The sequence below is a fragment of the Manacus candei genome, unplaced genomic scaffold (genome assembly GCF_025592945.1).
Source record: "Manacus candei isolate 608988 ecotype Guabito, Panama unplaced genomic scaffold, ASM2559294v1 h1tg000046l, whole genome shotgun sequence".
NCBI classification, from domain to species: Eukaryota; Metazoa; Chordata; class Aves; order Passeriformes; family Pipridae; genus Manacus; species Manacus candei.
The window spans coordinates 4,271,074-4,295,911 of NW_026138094.1; the positions used below are offsets into that span (position 1 = coordinate 4,271,074).

At 51.7% G+C, this 24,838-nt stretch overlaps 1 protein-coding gene across 4 annotated transcripts; it reads left to right on the forward strand.

Moving 5' to 3' along the window:
• Positions 1-1,481: 1,481 nt before the first annotated feature.
• On the forward strand, positions 1,482-24,095 carry ONECUT1 (one cut homeobox 1). Of its 4 annotated transcripts, XR_007906098.1 has the most exons (3): positions 1,483-2,986; positions 3,657-3,885; positions 4,316-4,398. XR_007906098.1 is itself a non-coding variant. In XM_051796573.1 (2 exons), exons 1-2 carry the CDS (start codon positions 1,906-1,908, stop codon positions 4,399-4,401), a joined length of 1,167 nt encoding a protein of 388 aa, XP_051652533.1. In that variant the 5' UTR covers positions 1,482-1,905; the 3' UTR covers positions 4,402-7,334. The 4 variants fall into 4 exon arrangements, 3 of the variants coding, with proteins under 3 accessions (XP_051652533.1, XP_051652534.1, XP_051652532.1); XM_051796573.1 differs by lacking the exon at positions 3,657-3,885 and having other exon boundaries at positions 1,482-2,986; positions 4,316-7,334; XM_051796574.1 differs by lacking the exon at positions 3,657-3,885 and having other exon boundaries at positions 1,482-2,986; positions 4,319-7,334.
• The last annotated feature ends 743 nt before the right edge of the window (positions 24,096-24,838 follow it).

A 24,838-nucleotide genomic window follows, 5' to 3' on the forward strand; every position in this document is an offset into this window, starting at 1 on the left:
CGTTGAACGGCGAGGCCCCATGGTCTTCCGAGCAGTGCCCTCCTCCTCTTACTGAGGAGAATCTCCACAGGCCTTGCTCATAAAGTTAGGGCACTAGCTCCGGGAAAAATAACCCTGGGGTTTGATTTCAGCTCTATCCCACGGGTACTCTGCCCTAGGACAACTCCCATCCCTCTTCCTGCCGCCTGCGTTCCCCGTGGGGCCGGTGGCCCGCTGGCAGCGAACTCCTGCCCCTCACCAGGGAAGGGGCCTTGGAGCTTTCGGCGGAGCGCAGGGACGGTGACAGCCCCCGTCATAGACCTGGTCCCGCGGGGCGAAGCAGTTTGCCCTCGCTCCAGGGCTTTGCCAGGACAGGTGCTCAAGCCCTATCCCTCTCTCCATGGAATAGACACCCAGGTCCCGGCCTGAGCCCCAGCGCTGCGGGGACCCGCTTGCTGTCCTGGAGCCTCGGCGGGGCGATGTGGGGGGCACGCGGCTCCGCGGGGCGCCGGGAACAACCGCGGGCCCCGACGGCGGAGCGGGGGGAAGCGGCAGCGGCCTTTGTGCGCCGCCGGCCCGGGGCCGCCCGGCTGCGGCCCCGCGGCTCTCCCGCGGCTCGGCTCGGCTCGGCCCGTCCCTCCCGCCGCTCAGCGCCGCGCACACGCCGCACTCTGCCCGGCGTGGTTCGTTATTGTTAATGGGCGAACAATAGGCACATCTGCCCTTTCTTCCAGCATAAAGGCACCTTAGCTAACGAGGGGGGCCGGCGGGTGGGCTCGCTTGTTCTTTCTCCTCCGCCTCCTTTTCTTTCTTTTTGGGGGAAAAAATAAAAGAAAACCAGCGGCATGTCTGGCTGCTCGGCGCCTCGGGGCATATGTTCGCCTTGCACCGCCGGGCACGCTCGGCATCCCCGGCGGGGGCTGCAAGGGGGCGTCCCCCCCATCGCATCGCCTGGCCGGACCCCGCGGGATCCCTGGGGACGGAGGGGTGCGGGAGCTGAGCCGCACGGGTGACCCCGATCGGACAGGGAGCGCAGCGCCACGGGGCTCCCGCCGCCCGTCCCCAGGCCGGGCAGCGGGAAGTTTCCCGGCGGGGCACCTGAGAGGAACGACACTCGGGACAACGCGGGGGGACACGGCGGGCACGGCCCCCGCGGGCGCCCCGGGGCAGGGCGGCCGGAAGCTCACGGGTGAGGTTAGGAGGCTCCGCGCTCACGGAAAAACGCGGAGTCACCGAAGGGGCGGGGCGGGTGTCCCTGCTCCCCGCGAGCCCGGCGGGAGGCGGGGCGGCCCCTTTGTGCCCGGGGCGGGGGCTGCGGGGGCTGCGGGGGCTGTGGGGGCTGCGGGGGCCGCGGGGCCCGTCCGGCCCTCGCAGGACACGGACACCCCCAACTCTGGGCGCCGCCGCGCGCGGCCCGCGCGGTTAAAAGGGGCGCTGACGTCACGGGGGCGGTGCCGGGCGGCGCGCAGGCGCGGTGCGGGCGGCGGCGGCGCTGCAGCAGCAGGAGCGGAGCGGGAGCGCGGCGCGCACAGAGAGCCATGGCTGGGGATGGCGAGGGACGCGGACACACACCCGCCGCGGCCGCGGCTGCGGGGCCCGGCCTGAGGGAGCGGCGGCCCTAGGACCGGCCCGGCGGCGCCAGCCAGCAGCGGGGGAGGGGGGGGAAAAAACAACCAAAAAACAAAAAAACCAAATAAATACATTGCCACGAAATAATAATAATAATAAAAAAAATTAAAAAAAGGGAAAGGGAAAGCCAGCCAGCCAGCCAGCCAGCCCGGCAACAGCAGCAGCAGCAGCAGCACCTCCACCAGCCCGCAGCGCCTGCCCGCCTGCCCGCGGGAGCAACCGGCCGCCGCCAAGAGCTCCGGGACGCCCCGCCGCCCACCAGATAGATGTGCGGTCCCGCCGCCCGCACGGCCGACGATGAACGCGCAGCTGGCGATGGAGAACATCGGCGATCTGCACGGGGTGAGCCATGAGCCGGTGCCCGCCGCCGCCGACCTGATGAGCGGCAGCCCGCACCACCGGAGCGCGGTGGCCCACCGCGGCAGCCACCTGCCGGCCCACCCGCGCTCCATGGGCATGGCGTCCATCCTCGACGGCGGCGACTACCACCACCACCACCGGCCGCCCGAGCACGCGCTGACGGGCCCCCTGCACCCCACCATGACCATGGCCTGCGAGACACCCCCCGGCATGAGCATGAGCAGCACCTACACCACGTTAACCCCTCTGCAGCCTCTACCTCCCATCTCGACGGTCTCGGACAAGTTTCCTCACCACCACCACCACCATCACCACCACCACCATCCCCACCAGCGGATACCGGGCAACGTGAGCGGCAGCTTCACGCTCATGCGGGACGAGAGGGGTCTGGCGTCTATGAACAATCTCTACACCCCCTACCACAAGGATGTTACCGGCATGGGGCAGAGCCTCTCTCCGTTGTCTGGATCGGGCCTGGGGAGCATCCACAACTCCCAGCAAGGGCTGCCCCACTACGCTCACCCCAGTGCCACCATGCCCGCCGAGAAAATGCTCACCCCAAATGGATTTGAAGCCCACCACCCTGCCATGTTAGCCAGGCATGGCGACCAACACCTCACCCCCACCTCCGCTGGCATGGTGCCTATCAACGGGATCCCACACCATCCCCATGCCCACTTGAATGCCCAGAGCCACGGGCAGATCCTGGGCTCTGCCAGGGAGCAAAACCCTTCTGTAACTGGTTCGCAGGTCAACAGTGGAAGTAATTCAGGGCAAATGGAAGAAATCAATACCAAAGAAGTAGCTCAGAGGATCACCACCGAGCTCAAACGGTACAGCATCCCCCAGGCTATCTTCGCCCAGAGGGTGCTGTGCCGCTCTCAAGGGACGCTCTCAGACCTGCTGAGGAACCCCAAGCCCTGGAGCAAGCTCAAATCCGGCCGGGAGACCTTCCGCAGGATGTGGAAGTGGCTCCAGGAGCCGGAGTTTCAGCGGATGTCTGCTCTGCGGCTTGCAGGTGAGCCCACTGCGGGGTGGTCGGGGCACGGCGGCGGCGGGGCTCCGGGCCTGGGCAGGCCGCCCCAATCCCTGCCTGCCCCTGAAGAGCAGCCCCGACCCCCCCTTCCGCCGCTCCGTTTCTGTCCTCTCCCCGCTCCCTCTCCCGGCTCCGCGCACCGGCACTGTCCGGTTCCTGCACGCCGCGCTCCCGCCTGCCAGACAAAGCCGAGCTGGGGCTCGGGCTGCGCACTGCGGCGTCCCGGCTCTGCCCATTCCCCGGCCGGGGCGCACCCGCCAGGCTCGCCCGCCGCCGGTAACGGGGCGCCGCCGAAAGCCGCACCGGCGGGAGCGCTGCCGGAGCGCGGAGGGTGAGGCGGAAATGCTTGAATTGGCGGCTGAGCCCACGGACGGGGTGCGGGGCCCACGGGCGGGGTGCGGGAAGTCCCGGTAATGCCCCGCCGAGAGGAGTCGTTCGGTGTGTCTGCTTTGTGTCGGGGGCGGCGGGCTCCGGTCGCAGCGGCTGGTGGGGCTCGGGGCCAGCGGCCCGTTCGGGTTAGGTGAGCTGGGACAGGGGTTTCGCACGAATGAGCCGAGCCCGGCGGGTGAGCGGTGGCTGAGAAACGCTGTTGGCTAAAATCGTTAGATTTTTTAATTATTTTTTTTTTTTTACTGGTTGTAATTATCATTAGGCCGCGGAGTTTGAGTTTCGCGTGGATGTCTCTGCGTGAGACGAGCCGTCCGTGTCGCGGCTTCGCTGCTCCAGTGCTTCACCCCGCTCTCGGCACTTGCTGTCCGGTGTAGTTCCGAGCGGGTCCCGTATTGTCTGCTCGGACATGGCCGTCCCGGTCCGTACCTGTGCCCCGCTGCCCCAAACCCGCCCGTCTGCGCTCCCGGTGCAGAGCCGGCGTTTAATATACCGTGAGTGAGGGTTTGTTAATTAAGTGATAGGTCTCCATTAATTTGTCCCTGGAGAACGCGAGACAGTCAATCCGAGTTGGAGCCGGGGTCACTGATCCGTTTCACAGACAAAAATAAGGGAAGGGCCAAATCTTTCTCCTTTCAAAAGCACAACCGGTCTTGTGCTTTCGGCTACCACGACGGTGGGAATTTGGAACCGTTTCCCGAGCGTGCGAGGACGCAGCTGGGCCACCAGCGTGCTCCGTACCTATTTTCAGCTAACCTACCCGTTCCTGAAACCTAAAGCAGAGCTAGGAAAGGCCCGGGGCAGGACCATCCTCCCCGGTGCTCGCCAGTGGGAGGACGTTGCTCTCTTTGGCTTCCACTCCTGCGACTCAGTTTCAAAGGTCTGAGTTCTCAGAAAATGCCCTTTCCGCCTTCCCTTCCTCAGCAGCCACCCCACCAGGAGAAAACCCTCGTCTTGCTGGTGCTACCCTGGAGAGGAGGATGGAGTTTGTGTTTCCAATATCCCCGTAACGATTGCTAAGGCGAACTTTCTTCGATTTGGAGCGTATTTTTACGACAATACGGTCGACCTGAATCTCATTTGCATAGATCGATACTGGAAACAACCCCTCGCTTCGGAGCCTGCTGGCATCCCTTCCCTGGCGCTGTCAGCCGGGAAGCATTGCCAGCCCCAGCTGCTGCAGGGCCGGGCAGGAGGGAGGTGGCCGTGCTCTGCCCAGCTGCCGGGTCCGGAGGGTCCCATTGTTCGCTTCTGCCCCCAAACCGCCCCTTCCTCCAACCACCTCAGCATAAACGGATCCCGGTAATCCCGTTAGAGAGACAAAGCCTCATTATTCCGCCTTCCCTTTCCGATGAAACCCGAAAGCTGGCACCTTGCAGAAACGTCTTCCCCGGGGCGAAACGGGGCTCGCAGCCCGGGGGGGGAGGGAAAAGACGCTCGCAGCCGGGCCCCGCAGGGCTGTCCCCGCGTACCGGGGGCTCCGCGGCCTCGCCCGGCGCTGCCCACCCGGGCGCAGGCAGCACGTGGGCATTTGCATAACGCTGCGTCCCAGCCAATGGGGGCGGCCCGGAAGCCCCCCGCCCCGCCCCTCCCCGCGCAGCCTGCGCGCCCCCGCGCGCCCCCGCGCTGCCGGAGACCCCCCGTATGTAAATGCATAAAGTATCGATTTTATTTTTCGTGCAGGTTTTAAATGTGCGATGATCTTACTAAGTGGTAAAAAAAAAAAAATCTGCCCCGATTGATATTGATGTATGAACATCAATTCAAAATAACATAAATTACTGCGGCCGGTGCAAATTAAATTTCACTGTCAAAATTATAACTCACTCCAGGGCGTTTAGAGAATTATCAGGTAGATAAATACCCAGAGCCTCCTTCATTTCTTCCCTTTCTGATTTCCTGCAGACAACAACCGACAGGCAGTGAGGGGGATGGAGCCAGCTTATTTTAGGCCTCGCGGTCTCGCCTAGCACTTTATCTTGAGTATTTGCCCCTTCCAGCCATCCCTGGGGGATTCCTACCTCCCAGATTACAGAAGCTCCGACAAATAGAGGAAAAATTGGTAGTTACATGGAAGCAGGATTGAGGTCTTGACACTTCCTGGGCTGTCTCTTGAAATGTAAGCAGAACTGCTAATTGCAAAGCTGACCTCTTCCAGCCTCCATCTTATTCCTCCCATCTCCCTTCTCTTCTCTGTTCTCTTTTCCTTTGTCTGTCCCACTCTCTCTCTCCTCTCTATCACTGAATATTTATCTATTTGACCGTTTCTCTGTTAGTCTTCCCTACCTCCCCCCCGCCTTCACTGACATTTGGAAGGGCTGTGAAGGGGCGCCAAAAAAATAAATATAATTAAAAGAAAAAGTACATCACTTGTTCAGCCTGCTGGGATTTAAGGGTGAATTTATTTCAGGTTATTTTCGTGTGTGTGTGTATGAGAGAGGAAACAAGAAGGGATAAAGAAGGAAAAAAACCCGACTCGTCTTGTTCAGGAAAAATAATCTGCTTCGAGCCATTTATTGTTAGAACCGCGTCTGTCCACCAGTCCCGCACGGGCTGCCCGCAGGTCGGGAGGGAGGGCAGCAGCCAGGGAGAAACGGGGCAGAGACACGTTTCGGGAACGGACGAGAGGGGTATAGGAGACCCCAGGTCTCCTTAGGATCTGCAGTGAGGGGTTGCTGCTTTGCTGAGATGAGCCCTCTGAGCGAGCTCGTCCCGAAGAGCCCCTCCGTGGTGGGTCCCCGGGCTGGCGTTAGCGGGGAAGGGGCCGTGGGGACCGGCGCTCAGGCAGTCCCTCCAAAGCTGCTCGATCTTTGCCTGCGACCTGAATGGTATTTTTCATAGCTGCACCTCCTTTCCTCCTCTCCTCTTATCCTTTCTCCCTCCCGATGTGAATCTCGGCTAAGCCGAAGCCTTGGGAAGCCGGCGAGAAATTCTCGCCAAATTAACTGTAGAGAAATCGATGGAGTAATCAGAGCGTTTTCCACATTAAATATGAAATCTAATGACGCCGTTTGCACCTCTCGCCCGCCGCCGCCCCCGCGCTCTCCTGGAAGGTCGGGGCCGCCCCGGCCCCTGTGGCCTCATTAGGGGCTGTTTAATATTTACCCGGCGGGGACTTTGCATAAACGCATTTGCATCAGGGAGGCGGAGGGCATCGACCGGGGCCTTCGCCGGCGACACTCCGAGCGCGGCCGGGGCCCGGGGGACAGACCCTGCCCCTCCCGGCCCTGCGGACCGCCCGGACACCGCGGGGACGGCCCGAGCCTGGCCCCGCGCATCTTGAGCGGTGACAGCGGCGCGGTGCTTGGGCCGAGGCAAGGTGCCCCGTCCCGGTGGGATCGGAGGGCAGGAGAACAGTCCCCGTGATGCCCCAGGCGCGGTCGTGCCAGCCGCCGCAGCGCCCGGTGCGCATTCGGGGGAGCCTGGGACGCACTTGTTTGCCGGCCGTGTCCTTCGGCGGGATTGATTTACAGCCGCGTTTGCCCTTCGTTAATGTTTGCCCAGCGGGAGGAGGAGGAGCGGGGCCGGGCGAGCCGCGTTCCTCCACACTGGGCCGGGCCCGCCCCGAGCCCGTCCCCGCGCAGCCCCCGCCCCCGCAGCGCAGCTCGGCTCCTGCTTGTTTGTTCGTTCGTGCGTTCGTTCGGTTTGTTTGTTTGTTTTAATTACCCGCCGCGTGGTGGGGCGGCACCGGGGGGCCGTGTCCCGCTCCCACCCTCGCTGCCGTTTGGATGAAACAGGCTCAAGGCAGGGCCGCTCCCGCCCGTGGGCACCGCCGGGGCCGCCCCGGGGGTCTCGCAGCCGGGCTGTGGGCGCGATGCCCGCCCCGACCGGCCGGAGCCACCGCGTCCCCCGCAGCCCTCGCTCGTTGCCCCTCTGTTCCCGGGGCCTCTGCGCCATCTACTGACCGCCGGCGGGTGGGAGCAGCCCCGCCAGACCGGGCACCCCTCCTGCACCGGGCGGCGGCGGTGGCTCCCCGGGCCGGGAGGCGATGGGTCCGGGGAGCCCTGCGGGTGGAGGGCCCGCTGCTGACTCCGTCCGCTGATTCCCGGGAGCGCAGCCCGGCCTGACTTCAGCACCGCGGACAGCGATCTCCGGCACGGACCGGCCCCGCCTCCGCCCCGGCGGCCCCGCTCCCGGGCGAGCCTCGCGCGGGCCGGGGCTGGGCCGGCCCCCGCTCCCGGTTCATGGACGGGGCCGCCCGCAGCCCGGGCGCAGGTGCTTGGTGACTGCCCCGCGGCTGCCGGCCCCGATGGGGAGCAGCATCGTATCGATTGTACGCAGCGGCAGCCGGCAATTAGTGCCGCGGGACGCGCCGGGCTGAGCGGCCCCGCCGCGGCGGCGGGGGCGGCTCGAGGGGACCTGTTTGGGGATGGGTCCCTTCGAACTGGTGCGTGGCCAGAGGAGAAGCGAGCTCCCCCCAGCATGGTAATTTGCAAGACAGAGTGGTCGGGATGCCCTAGGAGGAGAGGAGAGGTGCGTGGCGCAAGGACTGTGCCCGCCGCAGATGCCACCAGTGGGGACCACGGGCGCTGCCGGTGCTGCAGCTGGGTGCTGGCGTGTGCGGTCTGCGTTTTACAGGGCCGGAAAGGAGCCTGATGGTCGGATTGAGACAAAATCGTCTGGAAACGCGCAGGCCAGGTATGAGTCTGTGCTTGGGTTTGCCTGTACCGGCACTAAACGACAGGTTCTGCTTTGCCTCAGACAGCCTTCACCTGTCTGTGTAGCCGAAGGGTTCGAATAAGCTCCACACAAGGGACAAGTTGGTTTCAAGGGAGTCCTAAGGTGGCTGAAGCGCAGGAGCTGTTGCTGATTTGCTGGTGACTTTCGCCTGAAGACTGCAGGCATCGAAGGGAGTTTTTCCTGAGGACTGAGAGGGACCCAGCATGGCAGTGTGTCATGGTCAAATCGATAAATGTTGATTCACGTTTCAAACACAAATCTATCTGGATTAATCATACACGGACTGAGAAGTGACCGATGCTTGCAGACTGCCTTTGGAAACGCAGCTGACTTCAGCCGTTTTGCTTAAGAAGAAGTCAGTTTTATGATGCCGAAAGCTTAATTTATAGGAACAATTTATTAGCGCAACAGTAGTTTTCATTTTTTCCCATTTTAGGGCGATAGGAAGTCTCAGTGGTGACATTTTCTGTACAGCCTAAGCGGCAATTAAGGCGCGATGGATGGATGCTGTTCCGCCGGTGTCCGCAGCAGCACCGCGAGATGCTGCAGGATGTGGAGCAGGGCTCTGGCGTGTGTGGGTGCTGACTGGTGGAGCTAGAAATGCTGCTGCTTCAGATAGTGAAAAGTATTAAATCAGATGGCACGGGGTGCTCTTCCTTAGTGCTTGGGTGCAGAAGCCACTGAAGTGAGCCCGCGCTCAGATTTTGGATATTTTTGGGATACAGAAGAATGCACACGTTGTGGCATGCATTACAAACTCGTCGGTAAGAAGGGACCCACAGGTGGTGAAGTTAATGCGGGCGGGTTTCCCGCAGCCCCTTTCCATCCCCTCCCCGGCACAGGCTGCCATACGGCTGCTCCGATGCCCCCCAAAATGGAGGAACTCCTTTATGTCATCACTGACACATTTATTGTTCATGTGAGACATATTTCGTTATTTTGAATATATTGGAATTAACCGAGAACTTAAAAACTGGGGAAGCGGGAGCCGGCAGTCGGGTCCTTGGGAACGGAACTAGGGAAGCTGCCCAGGTTTTTCAGTATGTTCCACCCTCAGTGTTCCAGTGAAGGTTTTGCAACAGATTTGCAACTGCTCAGAAACTCCATTTTCGGCGGCTGCAGCAGAGCCCCGGGCTGGGACCGCGGGAAGGGACAGAATAACCCGGCTTGACGGGTTATTCAGTCCCACAGCTGAATTCGGCGTCCGCGCCCGGGTCTGTCCCGCGAACCCGCGCGGGCGGGAGATGGGCGGGGCGGGGCGGGGCTGTGGCCCTGCCCGAGGGAGGTGCGGGGCGGGGCGGGGCGGGGCAGCCGCTCCCTGATGGCGCGGGGTGGTGTGAAGAGCACGGAGCGGGCTGAGGAGCGGGGCGGGCAGCGTGTTCCAGCTTGGGGTGTGCGGAGCGGAGCGGAGCGCTGCGGAGCGGCTGGCGCTCCCCGGCGGGGCGGCGTGGAGTGGTGCGGTACGGAGCGGCGTGGAGTGGTGCGGTACGGAGAGGCAGCGCGGCTGCAGAGCGCACGGCGCGGTGCGGAGTGCACGGTGCGGTGCGATGCAGACCTCACGGCGCGGTGCGGGAGCCCATGGTGCGGAGCCTATAGCGCGGTGCGGAGCGCGCAGTGCGATGCGGTACGATGCGGTGCGGTTCGATGCGATCCGGAGCCCACGGTGCGGTGAGATGAGGTGCGGAGCCCATGGCGCGGTGCGATGCGGTGCAGTGCGCAGCCCATGGCGCGGAGTGGAGCGGTGATGAGGTGCGGAGCGGTGCGGTGCAATGCGGAGCGGTGAGGTGCGGAGCGCACGGGACGGAGAGGTGCTGAGCGGTGCGGAGCGCACGGAGCGGTGCGGTGGGATGCGGTGTAGTGCGGAGCGGAGCAGTTCAATGCGGTGCGGTGCGCACCCCCTCCCGCGGGCGGCGGGGAGCGGGGGCCATCCAGCGGCCGGGGGCTGCCTGTGCCGCTGCGGCGTTGCGGGGGGGAAGCCGGACCCGGCTGACGCGATTAAAATATTGATGTAGTCGCAAAAATCGTTCATTAAGGCAATTTAATCTTTGCTATTAAATGTCCTTTCAATTCATTTGAGGTAATTAAGATGCAGTTTAAGTGATTAAATTCTAATTACTTATGCTAGACAAAGAAATATTTGTCACAGTAATATGGTTAACTAAAGACCCAGCTAAAGAAATTTAACATTTACTTCAAATGATACCGCAGGAAAATCGGGTGCTTTCCCGTGATTGATCCACTTAGCAACATATTCTGTAGTGGTGATGTCAACTCGCTGAAGTGGTTACAGATCCATCAACACCAAGTTTGTGTAAACCCCCCTATCCCCCAGTGCTGAGTCAGCACTCCTCAGTCAGATTCACTTCATTATTCCAGGGGCAGCAAATTAAGGTCACTCATTTTAATACAGTGCACAGGAGTGAGGTGTTTGCCATTCTGGCTCAGCTGGGATCTGTGTGTTGGCAGGCTGATGTCATTCTGTGAGCTTGCCATATAGGAACATGTGTTCATCTCTCTTTATGTTATGAAACAACAAAAGAGTATTCCCTGGATTTGATGGCAGAGAAATGAGGCACAAATCAAAAGATCTCTGAGTATATGGAAACACCTGCAGTCTGAACTGTGACACATCTCAGCCTTTATATGAGATATTAGAAAATATAACCTGATACAGGAGATACAGAAAATACATATATGGAGAGGCATCTGGAAGGACTTTTTATGTCTTTAAGACAGTCCTGTACACATGAAGTTGGGATAACTAAAAAACTAGGCTTTGTGAGAGGAGGGGGAACAGATGATCATCACAAAACTCCTGAGAGTTCTCTCAAGTCAGTCTAAAATATACCTCTTTGTTTCTCCCATGGCACATATAGAAATGCAGAGCTTTCGTTGGCAATTCTTTGAGCTAGACTGCACCATTTCTTGGGGTTTTCCCACTCACAGGAAGGATGACTGCTCTAAACCCACAGTAACAAAGCCGTTGGCTTGTAAGCTCCCCATTGTTTTCTAGGAACCTTGCACTGGGGTCTTTGAGAAAAGGGTAAAGCAGTTGTTTTTTTTATTCCTACCTGTCTGAAGCAAGTATAATGCTCATGAAGACTAAGGGTGAGATAGTCCTCAAAGCTAAACCAGTCAAGTGAGGGTGGTGGTGAAGACCCCAGAGCTCAGTGTTGAGTTTATCTTCTGATGTGAAGCAACCAGAAAGTGCATCCTCAGGCAAGACAGAGCTGAGACTACAGTCATGAGAGATCTTCAATTCTCTTTTTTCCCCAAAATGAACATTTCAGCTACAAAACAGGTTCCTACAGACTCCTTCTGCCCATAGTGTCCAGCTCAGCCTCCCAGCCACAGCACTAATTGGTGTCAAACAGTGTGAAATGTGATGGGAATTAGCATGGTGTGAACTTGCTCACAGGGAGCTGAACCAAGACCACTGCATCATCTCATGCAGGGTACTTGATGGCCATCAAGTAATAATGGCTTGTGGTCAGCAGTGACCTAGGCCAGAGCTGGAAATGTGGCCCATCACCTCAGGGTGAAAGGTCCTGTGTCCCTTGTTGGTGGCCAGCACGCATCTCCTCTCCATGTCAACAGGCTCTGAATTCAGCATGGCTGGAGACATTGTTGTGCAGGTGTCCAGATCCTGCTCTTGGACCAGCTCTGTGTGCAAACAGAGGGGAAAAGGACTCCCTGAAAGCAGAGACCCACCGTGTGAGCTGGCTTCCTCCTCCACAGGGTGAGAAGACTCATTGCCAAGGCACCGGTGGGGCTGTACCCTCACCTTCCAAAAGCAGCTGTGATACCATGCTGTGGTGCAGTCAGGCAGGCACACTCCCCTCCTGTTGTGCTGCATCCCTGCTCCTCTTCCAACCACTTTGTACAGGCAAAATCCTGGCTGTGGCCATTGTATGCACTTGTCCTGGAGCTGTGGGAACTGCTGCAGGCAGCTGGTGAGCACTGTGACCCTCAGAGTGCCTGTTGGTGTGCTTGTAAGGGCACAGCTCTACCAGTGCCAGGTCTGAAACCACCCAAATCCATCTTCTTCCTCAGTGTCTGCACATTCAGTGATTGCACCACAGTGGGCCACCAGCTGAGCAATGCCTCTCACAGGGAGAGTTGCCCTCTGCCATCAAAACTACCCACAGGGCTTGGGGCAGGGTTTGCCCAAGTAGAATTTTCTTTTGTTGTTCCCCCTGCTCCAGTGCCACTTTTCAAGAAAAGCAGCCAGCAGAATTTGTGGTGATACTTTATTACATGCCCAAACCAAACCAGCAGATATCAGTTTTATTGAGAGCATTACCAGTTCCGTTCTTTGCTTCTGGTTTATAGGAAGGAAAATTTGTGTTCGCCAGAAACAGCTAGGCACACGTGCACACACCAACTGCTCCTGAAAATTGATTTATGGTAATCAGGGTTTTTGCCTCAGATTTTAAAAAGAAATACACCCTCTAGGGATGAAAGACTAGATCAAGTGTCAGGGTTAACACCTGAGCTTACTGTAATCTTGACTTTTAGACTGACCGAACAGTGTAGTTCACATCACAGGTGGGCAGAATATCCTCTTCACTGTCTCGACCTAAAGATGCAATTAGTGCATTTTCATAGGGGGCACAATCCTGCTCACACCTCTGGCAGAGCAGGACTGATCCCGCTGTGCTGCACACAGCCAGGTGCTGCAGAAGACCATCAATAGACTGGAGCTGCAGAGGTGAGACCACAAATCTGTAGCAGACCCAGGCAGCTGGGCCTCAGTGAGATGTACAGATCTTACAAGGTTTGGCAAGTTTACTTGACCAAATCCCTCGGGTGACTTAGAAGGAACAAAGGGAGACAAAAATAGATTGATGGACTGTGTCAGGAGAATTGCAAGTGTCAAAAATATCTGTTGCTCAGGGCAGAGGAAGATGGAAGTGACTGGAACAGGCCAGAGTTCAGGAGTGGATTTATAAGGTTCCTTCTGGCACTGATAATATTACAATGTCGTATCTGCACGTGTGTTGCCAGAGTCAGGGCAACTCTTTCTTTATCCTCTGCTTTGCTTTTTTCCTAACAAGATTTTCTTAAAAGGCTTTTTCAGAAGGCATCACATGGAGCATCGCTCAGGCAGGGCAGCCTGGAGACAAAGCAGGGCTGTCTGCAGCAGGGAGCGAGGGCAGCCTGCGAGCAGGCATTGCTGGGGGAGAGGTGCACCCCTCTGGGGAGCACAGCACCCCACAAAGCACCCCAATTCAGTGTCTGTGCTGTGGGAGGGTGTCTGTTAACGGTGCTCAAGGGCAAGGGGAAGAGAAGGACATCAGTGCAAATTACTGTTATTATCTTCTCCTACATAAAGTAAAACCGAGATGAAGTGTGCGATGAACTGTTGTGAAGACAGGGTCTGGTGCTTTTCCAAAAAAGCGTTTCAGTTGATGTCTCTGGAGCCTGCCTTCAGCAGACACCCTCACTGGCATGAGGGGAGGACCTGGACAGAGCAGGCATAGCTACTGTGCCTGAGTGTGACCTGGCTCAAGCTGCTGTCCACCCTCGCAGTGTGAGCTGGCTGGTCTCTGTGCCTGCTCTGGATACACTCTCACGTTGGAGCAGATTTTATCCCATGGTGTACATTTGTTCTCTGGCAAGCTGGAAGCTACAATTTATTATTAAAATTGATTGGCTCCAGTGCAGGGAAAACGATCGCAAGGAAACCCTATTACGGTTTTTCATTATCGCCATTATTTATTTTTAAGTGCTATTAATATTCCTGAGTCTGGACAAGGCAGAAGATGAGAGGTGGTATCCACCCCTGCTGCTCACAACCTGAGGCCTGGCAGTGCTGTCTCTGCAAGGGCTCTTGGAACAACCGAGCATGTTGGAAAGTTTTTGCCCTCAATCTACCTCTGGCAAATGTTAATGGGAGTAGAGCTGAAAAAGAAACAAGTTTTGCATTGCCTAAAAATGATCCAGATACCAAAGCTGTTCCCGGTCTCCCCAAGGTGGAAGAGAGCTCTGCAAGCAGTGCTGGGCAGGGACAGGTCCAGCATGTGGCTCAGCAGGCACCAAGGGGATGGAAGGATCAGGGCTAAGCTGGGGGTCTCTGCTTGGCAGCCCCAACTTCACCCACTGGGGTGGGTGTGTCATGTCCAGCAAGGACTGAACCCATTCCATGTGGGTCTCTGTGTCTCAGGTACAGTCCCACATTGCAACTGAGCCAATCTCTCTCTCTCTGAACCAATGCATCATTAGTCCTGAATCCAAAGCAGAGTTGCTCCAACTTGGATGTGAGGACAAGAACTGACTTATTTCATAGGCTAAGCCAGAGTGTATCACCAGTTGTTCCCACCAGCTGTGAACCAAGCCTGAGGAAACCAACAGTCCAACATGATAGTGTGTTAAAAAAATAAAGCTCACTCTGGCCTGCAGAATGAAGGGGAGCACCACAGGAACCTCAATGCTCGCTTTCTGATGGGCTTGAGAAAAATGAAGTTTTATTCACAAAATACTGAAATGGGCTCATTTGTATCATAGACTGGATAGGTTTTATTTTCTTCTCCTCAGCAATGAGCACTTTTTTCTTACTTCTGTGATGTCTCTAGCAGTAATCATGAGGTCTCTGATACAACTGAAGTTGAGAAACAAGGTATATTGTAATTCTTGGGTTATTTTCTAAGGAAATAGTTGTTCAGGAATAATATATTTCAGGAAATGAGTGCAAGTTCAGGAAGATAATGCAAACTGTTTTCACAACAGATGGTTGTTTTTTTGTTATTCTGTACTATTTCAGAGAACTCATGTATTAGTTTGTGATTGAAGCCCCAGAGGCTCGCATGGCTAATTGAGCTAGCTTTGTACCTACTGCTGTGACTGTCATTTGGGATGTGATGATTCAGTCTGAAGGACTGCACAGTGCTGACTCGGATCATGCTATTTGTGCCGTTAGGATTTTGTGACAAATTATGATCTGTATCTAGGTGGAAGATGAAATTTGTTTAGTCTTGGAAAAAGGAAGGTGTAAACCAGTGTGAGCAGAAATTAAGCACTAGGCTTGTTAGAAGGGGAAGTAAAAGCTGGAGGCTGAGGCTGTTACAGAGCCAAGCTCCTGCAGCTGCTTTCCTGGGAATTTCTGATTGTCAAACGGTTAGAGGTGTAAAAAAGGCTGAGATGCTATTGGTATCTTCTTTGCTCCTCATTCTTAATATTTGTCAGTAAATAACAGACTATTCTTGAAAAAATATTTTTAACTCTTGATTTGCCAATGTTAACTTCCAGTGGGGATGCAGATTATTTCAGTAGGCACCAATCCCCACCGTGAATTCAGCAGTTTGACTTCAGCAGGGGCTTGTGTACATGAGGAAACCTGTTTTTCAGCCCAGAAGCTCCCCAGTTTTACAGATCAGGATGTAACTTCAAAGCATTCTTCAAAGGTTTTCAGATAAAAATAACTCTTGAAGATATGAGTTTGGAATCCCAGACTATTTGATTGATGTGTCATTACTTATGAAAGAACGTGTAGCTGGAATATATATTGTTAGGGAGCTCTTCAAAAGCTTCTCCTCAGAGGGGGCTGAGCCACCAGTGTCTTGGTCCCTTGGCCTCCCTGGGCCAGCAGAAGGAGCCTTTGCAGCTCCTGGATCCTGATCTGTGCAGTTCCTATTTCTCAAGTACAAAAGGTATTTTTACACCTCCCTCGAGCAATTTTGTTACCAACTGCAGGCCGGCGCTTGGTAACAATGGGATTTGTAGGAAGAACCTTTGTAAAGTAATTTGCTGTTTTCATTCCAATAACCATGGAATAGGTGGAGATACTGCACAAAGTTCTTCATATGATCAGCACTGGTCTCCACAGAAACCAGGACTAGACAGGCTCAGAGACAGAACATTCATATCACCTTCAGAAATACATCTCTCAATTGTTATTAAAGGACATTGTTAGAGAAAAAAAAGGGGAAACAGACAACTTCAGACACTTCTGAAAGTGAGACAGAGGAGTCTGTCCTCCCAGGGAAGCCTTTATCTAGCAAAATGCTAACAAGATGAGCTGGCAGACAGTAAAAGGCTGACAGGGGGATCTGGGAGTCTTCCTCACATCCCATCAGATCCTGCCTGGAAGGTGATCTGTGAGGCAGATTTCGAATTGCAAGCAACCTTCAATAATGTAGAGCAAAATAACATTCTGAAATGGAAAGGAGGGATGATAGATGAAATAAGGTGCAATTCTATAAAGAAAATTTACTATACCATTGTTTTTCATGTCAAAACATGTTTATTTTGTTCAGAATACATCTGCCTGTAGTACCCTGGTTTATCACAGTTCTTTATTCCTTAGTCAGCAAAAAGCTACAGAAATGGATTGAAAGCAACTAATGAAGGTAAAAAATATGGGCAAGGTTTACTTTAGAGTTCAGTGTATTTCCCCTCTTCCTCATAGAGATATTAAATAGTTAAATTCCCAGCACTAGTGGGTGCTATCAAAGTGTAAGCTCTCAGTAATAGAATTTGCTGAGTTTTAGCAGACAACAACAAAGGTATTTTCTAACTTTTATTCCTCATACTTTTTATAGTTCATAATGAGTTAGAAAAATCAGTGTCACACATCCTCTTCAAATTTGGAAGCTGGCACGAATGATCCTTTTTCCCTGGTTTGTCCTGTGCTGTGTGCCCGTGTGCTCCTCTGCCAGCCCTCTCTAACTGTCCTCCCCTTTCTTGCAGCGTGCAAGAGGAAAGAACAAGAGCACGGGAAGGACAGAGGGAATACACCCAAAAAGCCTCGGTTGGTCTTCACTGATGTCCAGCGTCGAACTCTACATGCAATATTCAAGGAAAATAAGCGTCCATCCAAAGAATTACAAATCACCATTTCCCAGCAGCTCGGGTTGGAGCTGAGCACCGTCAGCAACTTTTTCATGAATGCACGGAGGAGGAGTCTGGATAAGTGGCAAGACGAGGGCAGCTCCAATTCAGGCAACTCATCTTCTTCATCAAGCACTTGTACCAAAGCATGAAGGAATAACCACGAACTAAACCTCGGTGGAAAAGCTTTAAAAATAAATAAATAAATAAATAAATACAGACCAGGACCTCAAAATAGCAGGTTTATACTTAGAACTATTTGAAAAAAAAAATATTTATAAGTCCAAAGAAACCAAAGACTTATTTCACCTGCATTATGACTTTGTTCTAAGACACACACTTTAGTAGGATGACGACTTGCGAAAAAACAGAGAGGAAGAAGAAAGCGAAACGGAGGGAACAAAACAGAATGCAAAGAGAAGAGAAAGAGACCACTGGTCTTACACCTTTGCCCATTATCATCTTCACCGTACTTGGCTGTTTAGTGGTTTGGAGCATAGTGATTTCCTGTCATTGAACAGACATCTCTTTGGATACAGCTCTTCATTTCCACAGCAATTGCCATGAAGGTGTATAGTGTATCTGTACTGCGTACACACCGGTGGTTAGGGACTTAGTCAGGGCTGGTCTTCAGAGAGGGTTGTGCCATGGCACAGCTGACAGAGCGTGGAGTCGTCTGAATTCCTTTGAACGGTAGTGTGATTTTTGCTGTTTCACAGTTTGAACTTAAACCGGTGCAACGCCCGGGAACAAGTTCAAACTAGGCAAAGAAATTTTGAATGGTACCTAAACCAGTGCATTCTCTTTGTTTGTTAAGGAATGTTCAGATTTAAAAAAGGAAAACTATTCCATCCATAAAAAAAAAAAATCGACTAGCTACCAAAGAACACATTTAATAATTATATTGCAGGTATTTTATTGCAATGATTTTAATATTCCAAAGCTATTTTTACACAAAATACTATGTAGAGTTATAGGTATAAACTAATCTAACTGTATAACACATAAAACTTGTAATCAAGACTGTTATTTGCAATTAGTAAAACCACATTATCGTTTTCTTTCCATGATTGGCAAGAAAGAATGTCACCCGAGGAGATCGCAGCCCCCGGCAGAGCACAGGTACTGAGGATGGGATGCTGCTGCCGCTGAACTCAGTGGGCCTTTTGGTCACTGACTTCAACGGGAGCGAAAAAAAAAGGAGCCACGTGTTCCAGCCGTGTGTGAGGCTGTGGGAGCCGCCGTGCTGCATCCCCAGGCGCTCTCCCAGGCTGGCAGTGCTGGAAGCCCGGCGCGAACCGTGCGCTGTATTTCAATGTGGCTCAGCTCTGCCATCTAGCCTGCGAACAGGAGACCTGAGGCACTCAGTATGCAAAAATGAAACGAATTGAGAGATGCAAAACCACAGGGCTCAGTGTCTGATCAATACTCATTGACATTAGTGAGCTTTTTTTTACCTATTGACTTTACCAGGCAAAGGAATAGTAATAGCTTGGAAGGCTTGTGGTCTTTTCCTATTGAAAACAGTGGTATAACATCAGGTAATGCTGGTGGGAAGAGCTCCAAGAGGAGCTCTAGTAGTGCTTTTGGAAAGAGAAATTGTGATCCCTCTGAATTCAAGAGCAAAATTCCCATGACACTGAGACACAGCCTGATGTTTTGTGGCTTCGTATCTGTGTGTAGCAGGCTGAGCTTTTGTCCCATGCATTCTTTCTTGCTCATCTATTAGTCAGGATAATGCATGAAATAGTTTAAAGTTTGTAGCTGAAAAGCTTTATATGCTCTGTTGCTAACAGACCCATAGGAGAAAAATCATCCCGTTCCTACTCTGATAAAATTAAAAAGAAAAGAGTGCAACATCTGCATATTAAATTTTAGTGTAAGGGGAAAATAGACTTTAAAAACCATACATGTGCCTGTTAGATTTCTAACCGGTGTTTCAAATTACTGTAGTAATTATACTAGGTATATTAAATTCCAAAGTAACCAAATATGCAGTCATAGGCCCAATGCAAGGACTAGAAATAGGTAATCTTAATTACAACCTTTTTTTTTTTAATTAAAAAAAAAAGAAAAAGGAAAATTCAAGGTAAACTAGAATCCAAACACTATCAACTGTACCAGATACTGGTTTGGGGATGAAGCCCACTCAAAATACCAGTGACACCAAAGCTGAGCAACTTTGTAGCACCAGTTACTTCCCAAGAGGACAGGGTCTAGTCAAGGTTCAGGGTGTACAGGTAATTTCCACTAAGTGTTTAGAATACAGATGAAATATCTCTTTATTAAAATAAAGTAAAATAAAAACAAGATTTTTGGCATTCAGTATTTCTCCATATTTCAGTATTTTAAACCCACTTTAAGACTCACAAAGCAATTGTCTAGGAAAACAGAATCTGATCTGGGAGTTTTTTGAGTCTCTAGCTTACCTTAAATTTTAGCAAGCTTTCTTTTGAAGTGTTCCATCCCCACGGAGACATTGACATGGCATCCTTAGTAAGCTCACATATAAAGTACCTTATGAATGCAGTCTCACTAGTGTAAGTTGATAAAGGACAGTGATAACTAACGGTTTAGTTTTTTCCAGCAAACGCTGCTTTGTAACGTACCTATAGTTTAGAAAAGAAAGCCTTATTTATTTAAAACTTGAGAATTTAAAAATGCAGGGAAATTCAAAGTACATTGCCGCATTTTTTAGTATTTTCATTGTATTGTCTTTATAGACTACTTGCTGAAACCAAAGAGAACTTTCATACCAGCATTAAATTTGCACCCAATATGCAATTTCAGGATCTCTGATACACACACATGCAAGCCCCTAAGTAGGACTGTGTATATGTACATGCACACACATTTTTGTGGGGTGTATGTATGTATACATGTGCACACATACGTCCACACACACTAAAACTGATGCACAAGTTATAGCTTTTAAGTGTTTTGGGTTTTTTACATGTCTGTTTAAGTATATATAAACCTTTTGGTTTTCTATAAGCCATTAGGAACAAACCACTCTTCCCATAAGCAATATGCGCCTCATACTCTGAATAGGCAAAGAACACACTTTTCTTTGATTGCTTTCAAAACGTGAAGCAAATAACTATGGAACTGCTCATTCTACCTGTAAAGCTGTGTTACCTCTGAGCAGACTGCCCAGCTGCACCGACTGAAGCATGGACAGGTTACCTGGTGCTCCCTGGCTCTGACTGGTGCCATTGCTCAACAGGGCACCCTTGAAGGGGAGCTTCTTCTAATGCTGCGTTTAACATTACACAAGGAACCTGCCTCTGTCCTATTAGTGTCAGTCTTTTGGTTCATTTCATTCCTGACTAAATGGAAATTAGTTTCAAATGCAACAAAAAGCATCTAAAACTCTGCCAGGAAGGGTTAGGAGAGGGAGCAGAACCTGAAACAGTTTGGGAGCATCAGGAGATGAGGCTTCAGTCAAAGGTGACCCCACGGGCAAGAGGGCATTAGGAACATGCATTCAGCTCACAGGCTGCATCCAAAACTGACCGCAGTGACCCACAAGGGGAGGCTGGCCAAGAGGTGAACTGTCCGCATCCATTCCCATTGTAAATGGCATTATTAGATTTCCAGGAAAATAAAAAAAACAAAACAACAACAAAAAAATAACCAAACAAAAAAAATCCCCATTCAGACCGACTCACACCACTCTGTTAGCCCTGCATGGCTTCCCAGGGCCGCAGCCTCCTCTCCTTACTCAGGTAAAGCAAACCCAACCAGAGCGAGCCAGCCAGCAACGGGGCTTTCGCTTGAGAAGTTGCTCCTACACAACCAGTGCCAGGAGCAAATTCCCAAGCAGCTGAGTGGCCAGGGGTGCCCTGGCATGAGACCAGCCCCAGGGCTGCCCATGGGCACCACTCTTCTCCTGAGATTTCAGGATAAGGACGTGGTGATGGTGGGTGCTGCCCCAGGGGCTACTGCTGCCCAGAGGGCTCGGAAACACTGCTGAGCTTATACCAAAGAGTCTTAGGACACCTCTCCTCACCTGAGTTGTAAACAAGACATTTTTACCCCAAAAAACAGTCCTTCTTTCTACTACTCTTCCTCCTATCCTCCTCCTCTTCCTCCTCCTTTGTACATAGGGATGAAAACTATGCATTTAGCAAACAAAGAGAAAGCACTTACCCTTTTCTATCTCACTGCGTTTGGGTGCATTCAAAGGTCCAGGGGCTAATTTTGAGACTTTGCTTAGCCTCCTGGTTTATTATTGTGGTGTGGTTAGCTTTACAATACATTTGGTAACTATTTGCTAAAGACAAAGAAGCAAAAGGTAAGGAATAGCTACTTCCACGTGTTAAAAAAAAAAAAAAAAGAAAAAAAAAGAAAAAAAGTGTGTAAAGATCTACTATTTATAGTGTGAACCAAAGACGCTACCTCACTCGATTTCCATTGGTGATTTTAATCACATGATGATACCAAAGAATACCAAAGATTTTTCATGCACGGCCTTGGTCTGGAAAGGGAACTCATCCTCCTTCTTACCTCCATTCCCCTCATCCCCCTTCTTCACCTTCACTCAGTGTGTAACCTTGTCTTCATTCTTAGTGGTAATGCTAATAACCTTACGAATACTTCTCTTGCTACAACTGCTACTACTGACGATGATAAGGATAATAATAATAATAATAAAGCTCTAGGCAAACATGTTGCAAACTTTGTAAACTCATAGGACGAGTGCCTTGCTTGAACCAAAGTGTTAAACCGCTGTTGACCTCTTTATCTCTCACCTTATACTCTTTGAATACCTCAGCCTGTTAGAAAGGCCACTAATAAAAAAAAGGAATAATTCTTCACCGTGGTGCTTTTTGCCGTGCAACCATGCAATGAAACTTTCTTTGATACCAAAGGAAAATGTTTTTTTCCACTTTCTTGCTGACAAACCAAAGGTTCCCTCTTCTTTCCCCCAAAGCAGCTTGAGTCCCTCAGCCCAGACAGGCCGTGCATCGCTTTTACCAATTCCTCCAAATACCTCATAGTAATAAATCTTTAGGGTTATGTTGTATAGAGAGTCTATGTGATAAGGCAGAACTTACTAGTTTGATAATTGTTAAGGTTACTTAAAAAAAAGCTTTATAATTCTTATTTATTTTGTAGGGGTTGTTTTGTTTGTATCTTCCTTTTATATTGTTTGGTTTGGGTTTCTTCTTTTTTCCTTTTTTTTTTTGGCAGAACTTCTCTGTTATACTCAAGGAAGATCTTATTCCTGGGAATGTTTCAAAGTGGGTAAAGATCGCTGTTTGCAATGAATGCAAGAAAGGGAAACATGGCTTTGATTACTTTTGTTTCAACTAGGATACTTTGTGTTTGCTAGTTGATGTTCTTTTCACAGGGTAAAAAAAAAAAATATTCTCTGCTGTGATAAATGGTTCCTATTTTTTCTCTATAATGTGCTGTGACTTTTAATTTAATTACCTTTTGTATACACTTATTTAATCACTGCTTTAATTTATGACTATGTAGTTTAAAAAAAAATTGTATATAGTAGATTCAAAAATGGCCAAAGCTTTATGTTACAATCTTTTCATTCTTGATGCTGAGATGAACTGAAGGAGAGTGCTTCTCTTGACTGCAGGGTGTATCTTCAGCCTTGTCTTGGCATGCACTTCCACCTGTGTTACAAACACTGCCAGGTTACCCCCTCCAGGCCTCCCTTCCCCCCAACTTGTACATGCCAAAATGAGTGTTTCAAGGTAGTACTTTTGTCACTTAGGAAGCAGAAGGACATTATTAGTGTGTTTTTTCTTTAATTTATTTGTCTTTTTTCTAGAAAGGTTGCTTTGTGGGTGAGACCCACACATCCAAAGAATTTAAAAGTCGTTTAATGTTTAAAAAGCACTGGCATTTGTGAGAGATTTTGCTGAGTTTTTGTTTTCCTTCGCCATTCGCACGGGTAGCGCAAGCAAGCAGCGGGCGCAGGCCTTGGGAGAAAAGCTGACTTGACTCTGGAATCCTTGCTCACGGGAAGGCCTTTGCGGCGGGCGATGGGATGGCGCGGGTTTGGAGAGCTCTCCGGGGTTGGGGCCGCCCGCGGGACACCACCGGGTCACCTGCTCTCCAGCCAGGGCCTGCAGGGGATGGGACAGGGTCCCTGGGGCACAGCTGAGTCCCCCAAGAAGCTGCAGCTTCATCCAGGCAGAACTGTGGTGCCTCGGGTGCAGGTGAGCACGGGGGGAGCTGTGCTGTGTCCCTCCCAGGGGCCCAGGCACAGCCCCTGCTCCGGTACCCCCACATCTCGAGGGACGACAAGGCGGTTTTGAGTCAAAAAGCAAAAAGAAAAGGGTAATGACAATGATAATTCTGCAAAGCTGATGATGGCATCATGGCACAGAGAATAGGATGCCACTCACCTGTGTTTTATTTTGCATAAAGAATAGGTTCTGTTTCAGCTGAGTGTTGTGTACTGACACAGTTTGTGATGGCTGTAAATATTTCCTTTCCCATGCAGTAGGTGAGCCCCAGGTGTACCTCATTTTCCTTTGAGGGGATAGTGAAGGGGTTGAGGGAGGGAAGGACAAGGGCAGGGTCTAAGCTTTTGGTCAGAAGTTACACTTTCTAGGTACATTTTTTATACTTCAAGTATTGAAATGGGGCAATAAAGACGCTCTGAAATGCAGGATCATTAAATGGTCTGTTGTTGTGCATTGGCTCAGTGTCTGCTTTTAATACAGGAGCTAATGCTGTGCAATGAGTTACGCTTCACGTGGAGGGGGAGGCAAAGTATTAGTCTGTGAATCCAGCATGAGCCATCGAGCCCTGGACAAACTGTGCTTAGGGAGCCGCGGTTTCCCGTCCTGTTCCGGTAGTTTGGTGTTTCACGGAATGTTCTGCATTTGCTGCATCCTCACTGTGGGGCCGCGTTAGTTTTGCAGCCTGAACTGGACGACAGGGAATGTAGGGTACAGCCTTGTCTTTGACTCGCTCGGGCCCGCGCACCCCCGCCCGCAGCCCGGGACCCCCGGGACCCCCGGCACCCCCCGGACCCCCGCCCGGCCCGCCCTCCCCCGGCTCCCGCCGCAGAGGGGGCGACAGAGACAATCACAGGTCCCAGCTCCGTAGGGGTAGGAAATCTTCCCAGAGCAAGCGGGAGTTCTTCCAGAGCAACGGAACAAAACCAAAAAAAAAAAAAAAAAAAAAAAAGAGAGAAAAAAAAAAGAAAGAAAAAAAAACCCGCAACGAAAACAAAGCGAAGATTTTGCTAAAGCCCTTTGCTGCCATCTTTAGTTGGCCCATTAGGAAGCAGCAGTAGTTTATGCGTTGCATCTGCATTTCAGACTAGGTGATTATTGTACCTAATTACAGTTGATTGCTGATATTTCCTCACTCTCTCTCTTAGTCAAGCGCTTCTTCTGTATTTTTGTGTGTAGCGATGACAAGTGCAGTGCGCTAGGCATTGCCCTGGGTTGGGTATGAGTATCTCCTGTACTGCGTTAAGATTTCCTTAAGTTACTTTTTTTAAGCTTTGCTACTGTTCTCACTTTATGCCGTGCAATATCATCTGCTGTGTTTGCTAAGCGAAAAGAAAAAAAAAAAAAAAAAAAAAGAAAAAGAAAAAAAAAAAAGAAAAAAGCAAGTGATGATGTCATCATGCTTTTCAGTGTTACAATGTTTCAGCGTTACAATGTTTCAGCGTTTATGTAGTCACAAAAATGTAGTAAATAAAAGGTTGGATTTTCCAGCACTTTAAATTTAGACATTTCTTGCCTTCTTTTGTTTCTCTGTGTGCAGCCACCAGGCACTGAGCTGAGACAAGGGCAGCCCCAGCTCTCCCGTGGGACAGGCAGCATTCGGTGGAGTCATGGGAGGGACATCCATGGAGGGGGAACACTATAAAGGGCTCTTCAGGCTTCACAGCACTGTGTCTTCTTCCCTCCATCTGTGTTGAGGTCTGCAGCCCTCAGCAAGCACCCCCCA

What these genes read in the sequence shown, in the direction of transcription:
- ONECUT1 (XM_051796572.1), top strand. Translation starts at nt 1,906, where the DNA reads ATGAACGCGCAGCTGGCGATGGAGAACATCGGCGATCTGCACGGGGTG. An exon ending in GTCTGCTCTGCGGCTTGCAG is followed by an intron (nt 2,987 to 16,759) that starts GTGAGCCCACTG and finishes CCTTTCTTGCAG; the next exon opens with CGTGCAAGAGGAAAGAACAA.